This window comes from Penaeus vannamei, chromosome 34, assembly GCF_042767895.1.
Source record: "Penaeus vannamei isolate JL-2024 chromosome 34, ASM4276789v1, whole genome shotgun sequence".
NCBI lineage: Eukaryota > Metazoa > Arthropoda > Malacostraca > Decapoda > Penaeidae > Penaeus > Penaeus vannamei.
The window spans coordinates 4,137,399-4,147,398 of NC_091582.1; the positions used below are offsets into that span (position 1 = coordinate 4,137,399).

The 10,000-nt window shown below is 36.4% G+C and overlaps 1 protein-coding gene across 4 annotated transcripts in view; it reads left to right on the forward strand.

Annotated features, from left to right (window-relative positions):
* Nrx-IV (neurexin-4) overlaps nucleotides 1-10,000 on the forward strand; it is an 83,791-nt gene that overhangs the window by 45,059 nt on the left and 28,732 nt on the right. For 3 of the 4 annotated variants that reach the window (XM_070113258.1, XM_070113259.1, XM_070113262.1), the window contains 16 exons: nucleotides 175-267; nucleotides 1,645-1,811; nucleotides 1,943-2,131; nucleotides 2,418-2,585; nucleotides 2,749-2,968; nucleotides 3,431-3,513; nucleotides 3,657-3,816; nucleotides 4,201-4,326; nucleotides 4,976-5,202; nucleotides 5,343-5,475; nucleotides 6,514-6,660; nucleotides 7,278-7,448; nucleotides 7,890-8,108; nucleotides 8,340-8,576; nucleotides 9,033-9,212; nucleotides 9,703-9,836. In XM_070113258.1, the coding sequence (XP_069969359.1) occupies nucleotides 175-267; nucleotides 1,645-1,811; nucleotides 1,943-2,131; nucleotides 2,418-2,585; nucleotides 2,749-2,968; nucleotides 3,431-3,513; nucleotides 3,657-3,816; nucleotides 4,201-4,326; nucleotides 4,976-5,202; nucleotides 5,343-5,475; nucleotides 6,514-6,660; nucleotides 7,278-7,448; nucleotides 7,890-8,108; nucleotides 8,340-8,576; nucleotides 9,033-9,212; nucleotides 9,703-9,836 (2,654 nt within the window). The remainder of the gene's footprint in view (nucleotides 1-174; nucleotides 268-1,644; nucleotides 1,812-1,942; nucleotides 2,132-2,417; nucleotides 2,586-2,748; nucleotides 2,969-3,430; nucleotides 3,514-3,656; nucleotides 3,817-4,200; nucleotides 4,327-4,975; nucleotides 5,203-5,342; nucleotides 5,476-6,513; nucleotides 6,661-7,277; nucleotides 7,449-7,889; nucleotides 8,109-8,339; nucleotides 8,577-9,032; nucleotides 9,213-9,702; nucleotides 9,837-10,000) is intronic. The other variant, XM_070113260.1, reaches the window with a different exon arrangement.

Sequence of the window (10,000 nt, forward strand, 5' to 3'; positions counted from 1 at the left end):
AATCTTCGGGAAAATACTTGATTAACAAAGCAGATTTCAAGGAAAACTTTGTCTCTTTATCTGTTGTCTTTTCTTCATCTTTGCTCTCTCTTGCATTTTCTTCTTTGGTTACCTTCTGCACTGTCTGTGGCATACAAGACTTTTATTTGATGGTAACCCTTAATTAATTCTCAGGTGCTTCATCTCCCACCACATCCCAAAGAAGCACCCGTTTGGCGAACAGCTTGGACGCTGCACATTCAGAATTTCACGACATACAAGAATTTGGTTGGTCTTTCCTGAGGGAACATATTTTTTAAAGATTTTTTTTTTTTTTTTTATTATCCTTTTTTTCTTTTATTTTGTTTTGTAATTTTCATGACATACGTTTGAGTTCTTTTTCTGTTTTGTGTTTACATCTAACCATGCAGTGTTCTTTTTTCTCTGTGTATTTCTCCCTCCAGGAAGATAATCCAAAAATTGCTCATTTTAAGGAAGAGATTGCTGATCACTGTTGCAGGAAAGCTTTTATTTTTATTAACTTGTAATATCTCTCACTAGTTGTTAAGTATGGATTTTTTTCTTCTTTTTTCTTTCCTTTTTCTTTTTAAAGATAAAAGCTTAGGCTATGCACAGATGTAGAAGTGGAATTCTGACCCAGATATTTTTCATTGTATGAATTGTGAATGCATATAGGTATTAGATGTGGCTGTTGCGTTATTACAGTAACTGGTAAATTGGATGCACTGAATAATCCCATATTGTTGCAGTGAAGGTTGGCCAGATTAACATCGTGATTTACTGTACGCAAGATAATTACAGACCAAAAGAAGATGCATGGACATGTGCATGGTGCAGTTTGATATTTATAATCATTAGTTTTACTGTTTAACACAATAACTGAAGTATTAACTCGGCTAGTGGCCAGTAATGCAGAGCTGGAGGCGGGCATTGGCAGTTTCCCCGGTTTGCACCCAGCTGGTTCAGTACTTCAAGCACAATATTAGGCACCATATAGCTTGTGCACAGAAATTTAAAAATTTCAGGATTTCCTTTAACTTTTAAGTGCTTGTTTCTACTAGTGTCACCAAACAAACAATGTCTCTACTCTTGGAGAAAGACGAGCATGAGCGGATGGTGCAGGGTGTGTCATTATATGGTGCCATTCGCAATTCAATCCACCACAGCCATTGCATGATATCATGCCATCCTTGGTCATAGGATTGAAGTTGGAAACTGTTCAGCAGAGCAAAAGGAGCATCAGAAAGGTTTTATGATAACACAAACCTTGGAACTAGTTGTAAAGACTTTATGATTAGAGAAAGTTTGGTCATTTTGTGAAGAAAATGGTCAGCAGCATTGATGTAAGAAGTTAGTTTTTGTTTAATTTCCTAATTTTGTTTGCTGATGAGAGTGTATGTTGTTTTCTTTGGTTGAGTAAACAATACTTCAAGTTACAATGGATGGTGCCATTTTTTCGTGTGTGGTTGGTGGAAGTATCCAGCTTATAACCACTGTATAGAGTGGAGTGGAAGTCCGGAAAGCAGTTCAGCCATTGTTAATACAAATTTTGGTCTGCCAGTGAAATGAAATGGAAGGTATTTTGCATTTCATTGAATAGACATTTGGGTCTCATGTCTAATGTACTCATTTTGTAAAAAACAGGATCAAAGGTAAAGAGCACCTTCTCTGTGGGGTCACTTTTGGATGACAACTCCTGGCATGACGTGGAGATTCGCAGGGAGCAGAGGAACATCACCTTCCTGGTGGATCGGGTCAGGATTGACGACGTAATTCATGGTGACTTCAAGAGGCTAGATCTTAATAGAGAGGTGAGTATTACACCCTTATCATCTGCTTAGAGCATTTAATGTTGTAAGAAATGGAATGTGTTTGACAAAATTTATGAAATATGAGAAAGATCTCAAAATCAGCTTTTAACAAATCTTTTTTTATTTTTCAGTTTTATATTGGAGGTGTGCCGAACTTGCAGCCAGGGATGGTGGCAAGAGTGAACTTCACTGGCTGTATGGAAAATCTTTTCATTAACGGCACTGCCATTATTCCTGAGATGCGAGATGCTGATGATTATTACTCTTATTATTACCGGCGTCCCAAGTACTCTAAGATCAACATTTCAAGCACCTGTCCTGTAAGTATATTTAACCCTGGAAGAGCCTGAGGGGGGGCGGGGGTTATATTGGTCATGGAGTAGTCTCATAGATAATGAAGGTGGAAAGGTGGAGTTAGAATGGAAGAAGTTGTATATTTATGTAGAATATCTTGTGTCTGTGTATGTATCTATCCCTACATCCATTTATACATTGTGTGTGTGTGCGTGTGCATTTGAGTGATTATGTTTCTTTAAATTTTGTGATTAACAACTTGAAACATTAATTAACATCATACATTTTGATTATCCACTTGTTTCTTGGCAGTATGGAGACTCCTCTGACCTGACCATGACCTTCCTGAAGCGAGAGGCTCACCTCCGCTACCCAGCCTTTGAAGATCAACGCTCCATCAATGTGTCAGTAGAGTTTAGGACGTATGAGGAGTCAGGTGTACTTATCTACCACAAGTTTTCCAACACAGGCTACTTCAAGGTGAGGGCATCTTAGGGTTCACTTTACTCTTATTTTTGATGCTGTTATCTTTCTTAAAAAGCTTTTTTTGTTTTATGTTTGGTTTAATTTGATATTTATAAATCTGTATGTTATGAAGCTAAATATACGGAGATGTAATCTACTTTTAATATCACTATTACAGCTCTATTTGGAAGATGGCAAAGTAAAAGTTGTGATCTCATCATCAAAAACCCCAGGCAAGGTTGTCCTTGATAACTTTGATGTTACTTACAATGATGGCCAGTGGCACAAAGCCATGTTTACTGTGGCTGAGAACAGCATGGAGCTCACAGTTGATGACGTCCCCATGAAGACCACAAGGATCATCTCCGTAATATCTGGCAAATACTTCCTTGTTGGAGGTAAGAGAGGAAAGAGGGGAGGTTGTTGAAAGAGGGATGTTGGGAAGGCTCCACAAGAACTTAGTCATAAAGGATTCAGTTTCTAATCCTACCTATCTTACCTGTTTACCTTTTTCCTTGATTTTAAGTTTTTTTTTTTCTCTCTTTCTTTCTTTCTTTTTTCTTTTTTTCTTCCATTGATAATAATAATAGTATCAGTATTAATAGCATTATAAAAAAAAACAACATTTTCCAGAGAACTCGGTTAATTGGGAAATCAGGTCTGCTAATTGACCCTTGATGATTAGTCACTTGTGGAGCCATTAATATATAAATAACATTTACAAAACAAAACTATTAGGGAGAGTGCATGTTCCCAACAGTGATGGATTAAGATATCCCAAGATTTATGTATCTATGCACAGCAGGTACAGCTAGCTTGTTTATATGTTCAAGTTTCATTTGATGTACCTTTTTTTGAAGGTGGTGTCTATGGGTCGGAAGGCTTCCTTGGATGCATGAGACGTATTTCCGTGCTGGGATTCATGCAGAAGCCCAAAGAGGAGGTGAGTTGTGCCTTTCTGCATTAGATCTGCTGAATTTTTCTGTTAAATCAGTACATTCACTTTTTTCTGTTTAAGACTAAATTTTTAAAAGATTGATAAGCTTCATATTAATGTTTTTTTTTTTTTTTTTTTTTTTTTTACAGGAAATAAGTGACAGGAAGGGAATAGTACTGGCTGCTTGTCAGATAATGGATCGTTGCAATCCTAATCCTTGTGAAAACCATGGTCGTTGCAAGCAGAATAGCAAAGAATTTTTCTGTGAATGTTCAGGAACAGGGTACTCTGGTGCCGTCTGCCACACCTGTAAGTATATCTTGTGGCGTTAAGAATGTTAACCCTTTACTGGGCACACGTTTTAAATACCTCATGTATATATGTATTTAAGTAATCATATGTGGTCACTTGCCTGCCAAAGGGTTAAGATTTGTCATGGACATCTTTTTCCTTTGCATTCATTTTGTATAACATAGCTCATGATTTTATAATGACCTGATATATTAGATATAGACATGTTATTGCGAGTATGAGTGCATGTGTGGTGTGCAATTTATGTGGTGCTTGAAAATGTGTGATCCGTGCATGTAAGGAATGTGTATGTGTGAATGTATATGTAGTTATACTTGTAAATATTATTATAGTAATACAGGAGCACAAATTCTCATTATGCTTGTCTCTCTCTCTTTCCAGCCTTGAACCCCATTTCTTGTGCTGCCTATGGAATGCAGAATCCCGGATCCAAACGTGCTGAAGTTTTTATTGACGTTGATGGTTCTGGGCCTCTTGTTCCCTTCCCTGTCACATGTGAATTTTACAGTATGTAATCAGTTTCCTATTTATTAGCTTTCTGTTGTTGTTCTTATAATAGTTACTGTTATTATCATTATCATGATAATTATCATAATTGTCAGTATTATTATTATTATTATTATTATTGTTATTGTTGTTGTTATTATTATTATTATTATTATTATTATCATCATCATCATCATCATCATCATCATCATCATCATCATCATCATCATCATCATCATCATCATCATCATCATCATCATCATCATTATTATTATTTTTATTTTCATTATCATTATTATTATCATCATTTTCTGCAATATACAGAAGAAATGGTCCTAAGGGAATGCTATTGAAATTTTTATTGATGATGATTCTTTAGAATAAGTGTTTAATTTTTTCATTAAATATGAATTTCTTACTCTATTATCTTTCTGTGGTATAGGATGAACCCTCATTTTGTGTTCTGTTATAATATGAACTATGAGTGAATGAGTGTCTTAAAATTATCTGTGTTAAATAAAAAGGAAAAACAGATGGAGAGAGAAGGTTTTTAAAGAAATTCAAGAAATAGTTTAGAGGAAAGAGGGAAGAGGACAAATATCATAATGATGGTTAGTCTATTAGTATTAAAGAACAGGAACTTGTAGTAATGATCTCTTCTCCTCTAAAGATGATGGCAAGGTGTACTCATACCTGGGCCACAAGCATGAGATGACAACAACTGTGGACGGCTTTGAGAGGAGAGGGTCATATGTACAGAACATTATTTATGACACCGAAATGGAACAGATAGAGATCTTTGTCAACCGCTCCACCAAGTGCCGGCAGCGCATTCACTTCGAGTGCCTGAAGGCCAAGCTCTTTAACTCTCCTTCACCTGAGGATCAGGACTTCCAGGTAAAGTAGCTTGCATAATTTTTGCTTTGCTCTGCTTATTATTCAAATATATCAAGACATGAAGAGGCCTCGGAGAATTTTCTTTGAAGTCCCATTACACTTTATCAGATAGTCTTAATATATGTAATTTCTCCTTCCAGCCCTACACCTGGTGGGTCTCCCGCAATAACCAGCCCATGGACTACTGGGGAGGATCTCTGCCAGGGTCTCGGAAGTGCGAGTGTGGTCTTATGGGCACCTGTGTTACTGGCAAGTGGTGCAACTGTGATGCAGGTTAGTATATTATAAAAGTTGAAAGCATAGTGACTTCTGGATGTGAAAAGTTCATTGTGTGTTGCTTTCACAAAAGATTCCTTCCAGATGTGTGCTAAACCAAATGTGATTTTATTTAATGTTTTTTGTGTGTAAATGTGATACTGGTAGCAGTGTGCTTACTTCAACAAGTAAGCAAAGTTAATTAAACTCTACAGTAAAAGGGAAAATTATGGTAAATATGGATGTTATAATGTTTGCAATCAAAGGAAATCTTATAAACATTTGCTAGTATGGTAATAAGCATGTCATGCAGAGTACTACTACTTTCCGTTGTCAAATCATAAAAGTCAAAGACGGGTACTGCACTCATGAGTAACTTCAAAGATTTCTGTCATATTGCAAACAAGATTATGTAACTTGTCTTATACCTCCCCCTTAGTCTTGAGAAACGAGTATGAGAAGAGTGTGAAGCCTTCGTGCAAGCAAGTCAGGTACTGTGCAGAGAGATGAGAAGCGTCTTCACAAGCATTTTGTGAGCATGATCGACATGGTGTGTGAGATCTTTTGGCTGATGAGTGCACTGTATGTTGATGTGGTTGATGGATTGATGATTTTCACCGATGTATTATTGCAAAGATGATTAAGAGATTGTGAGGTGTTTATTGTTGTAATGGTTATAGTTATCATCATTTCCATTATTGTATGAAAGATATGTATAAAGTTTTTCCTTCTCTCAGTGTCAATACAGTAAGGTCACAGTAATATTTAGAGTTGTGACAGTAAGTGAAACACAGGTTATGTGTGTAGAATATTTGTGCAAGTTGGTTAAGTATCTAACTGTCGTATACTCAAACAACAGCATTGATATGATATAGTTGCAGCACCAACATGGGATTGAATTAGCTATTTATATGTTATATCTCACAATTGTCTTAAATTTTCCTGAATTTTCCATTTTTTTCTGTCTTCTGTAGCTTAAGCGTAAACCATACCAAATTTTCAATATTATTTATGATTAGCAGGAACCCTTGATAAACTTTGAATGCTCTTCATTAGGCCTCGAGTCGTGGCTGTTTGATAGCGGAGAGCTGACCGTGAAGGAGCATCTTCCTGTGAGACAGCTGCGTATAGGAGACACAGGCTCACCCTTGGATGGCAAGAAGGCACGATACACACTTGGACCTCTGATATGTGAAGGAGATAGTAAGTCCAGTCTGTGTTTTGGGGTTTTGTGTCCAGATATTTCCAGTTGTTATATGTATATGTATCCGAGACTTTTCGTGAGTAGTTAATGTGTCTCATTTTATCTTAGTTCCTTCTGTTTTTTATTTATACTTTTTTTTTTTTTTTTTTTTTTTTTTCTCCCCCTTTATCCTCTCTTTCCCTGCCACTTTCTTCCCTTCCTCATCCTCTCTCTGCTCATATATATCATATCCTCCCTTCATTTCTTTACTTTCCTCTTTAACCCACCAACGCCCAGACTCTGCCCAGTGTGCCGGCCGCCCCGCAAGCAGTGAGCGCAAGCCCCGATACAGTGTCTCACTGGCGGGACGCCTGGTATTATTATTATTTTTTTATTTATTTATTTTATTTTTTATTTTTTTTTTCCTGGTGTCTCGTATGTGGGACACCCATCGTAAGTGGCTTAATGCCTCTTTCCTTCCTTGGTTTCTTCCCTTTCTTTTAACTTTCGTCTCCCTCTTTCATTTCCATGTCATTCTCTTCTTACCTTTCTGTACCATTCTTCCTTATTTTCCCTTCTTATTTATTGTATAGTTTCCCTTGTGAAAAGGAAATAAACCTGTCTCTTTTCTCCACAGACATCTTTGACAATGTGGTCACTTTCCGCAAAGCTGATGCAACCATCAACTTGCCACGATTTGACATGGGTCATTCAGGTGACATTTACTTTGAGTTCAAGACCACAATCCGGGATGGATGCCTGATCCATGCAAGGGGCACGACGGATTACATTAAGGTCTCCATTGTGGGTGAGTCTGATGAATTAGTTGCTTTTTATTTTTCTTATTTTTGTTCTTATTACCTTTATTTGTTTATTATTTTTTCTCATAGAAATTAAAGTATTATTATCATACTTTCAGGATATAGAAATCCTGATAATTTTATGTTTAAGGTGGTATATTTGGTTAGTGGCAAGTTTTTTCCTAATTGAGCTATAGTGCTTTTGTGTGTGCAAAGGCAAAAAAGCTTGGAAATAATATATCCCAAATTTTAGGAAAAGTTGTGAATTTATCCTTTTAAGATTTGTCTTGTTATACTTTGTTTATTTTCTTGGTCTTGGTAAAGCTACTGCATTAGTTGATTTCACAGAAATAGTTCATCACCAAAAATAAGATTTTGTTTAAGTATAAATTTGTAAGTGACAGAAATCCTGAAAATCAGTTAATCATCCAAAAATGTTCTTTCCTCAGGTGGCATGCAGCTCCAGTTCCAGTACCAGGCTGGTGCAGGGCCTATGAGTGTGAGCGTTGAAACAGCATATGTTCTGAACGACGACAAATGGCACTCAGTGTTAGTTGAGCGAAACCGCAAGGAAGCCCGCATGATTGTAGATGGAGGTGGAAAGGCTGTGCTGAAGGAACCTAGCGGTCCTGTGCGAGCGATACACCTGGAATCGGACTTTGTTGTTGGTGAGTGGCCTGAGTGGTGGTGATATAAGCCCTCTCTACCTTCCTTTCCCACTGCTTTTTTCTGACTGAGGTCGGAAACATGATTCGACTGCATAGTTGTTTTACTTCTTACGCGGTCATGTATTGAGGGAGTATTAAGTAGCTTGTTCATTTTTGTCTGTATTTTTAGTTTTTAGACTGGATGTGATCAGTGTCATCTGCTGTCCTGATTGTGTTGTCTCCCCATTCCAGGAGCCACTTTGGATTACCGAGATGGCTTTGTGGGGTGCATCCGTGCTCTGGTCCTCAACGGGGAACTGCAGGATCTTAGGGGAAGGGCTGAGAGGGGCATGTATGGGGTTCATGCAGGCTGCGTTGGGAAGTGCCAGTCTAATCCCTGCCTTAACAACGGAACCTGCCATGAGGGCTATTCCTCCTATCATTGCGACTGCCGATGGACAGCCTTCAAGGGACCAATTTGTGCTGATGGTGAGCTCTCATTTTACTTTTTTTTTTTTGTTTATGTATTCTTTATTACTTCTTTTTATTGAAGTATTAAGTGTATAAAGTATCTGACTTTCATGTAATATAGGGATACATAATGAAGAAATATATATATATATATATATATATATATATATATATATATATATATATATATATATATATATATATATATATATATATATATATATACATATTTGTATTTTATATATTATTATATACATTTTTAATATGTATACCTTATATGTTTATATTTATATATACATATTTATATTTTATATATTTATTTATATAAATATGTAAAATACATTTATGTTCATATATACACATTTACATATATTTATACATATGTATATGTATATTATTTATGTATTTTCCTAATTAATTACCCATATATTTATTAGGTTTAACCAATATTTTAATTATCTCCATTCCCTACAGAAATTGGTATCAAGATGCTAACAGATACAATGGTAAAATATGAGATCCCGGGCACCTACAAGTCCACCATTGCCGAGAAGATCCGTGTAGGCTTCACCACCACCAACCCACGAGGCTTCCTCATGGGGTTACACTCCAACATCACTGGAGAATACCTTACCCTTGCCATCTCCAATTCAGGTATGAGAAATGGTTACAAAGGCTAAAATTGTGTGTCTTGAAATTTGTTGTTAATTGATTTATATTTTTCTTATCTAGAAAGTGCATGGTTTGTTCATTTATTATTTTTGTCATCATTAATTATTTATTTCTGGGTTTTGCAGTGGCACTATTCATTTGGTTATTTCATTTAGATATTTCAGCAGTTATGTCCCATTGATCACTGATAGCTTCACTGTCATTAGAATAAGACACATTATACTGAACCCAATTTATGGCAACAAATGTAGTGAAAGTATGAAGGAGAATGTATGTCTTCAAAGAGCAAGATATGTAGTTGATCAGTTTTAATTAAATGTTCATCAGGAATAGATGTATTTCTGATAACATTTTATCAGAACTAGTCAAATACACCTCTTGTACTGCAAAGATATTTATTCTTGCTCATACCAAATCTACATACTTTCTTCTATAGTTCTATAGCAGAACTCACACGTCCAAATCATTTCAGGTCACTTGAAGGTCACATTTGACTTCGGTTTTGAGAGGCACGAGAAGGTCTACGGCAAGAGGACTTTCCATGAGGGACAGAACCATGACGTCAAGCTCTACCGCTCGGACTCAGGCCGGAAGCTCACTATGCAGGTGTGGAGATGGGATTTGAGTTTGTAGGGAGGGAATGGAGATGCTGCTGTAATTTAGATCTCTCTTTAGGTTATCGTATGATATTCAGTTATGAGAAGTTACTTAATGTGAAGTTAGCTACCAATTCATTAAAGAATTAATCCATTTACTGATGATTCTGTCCA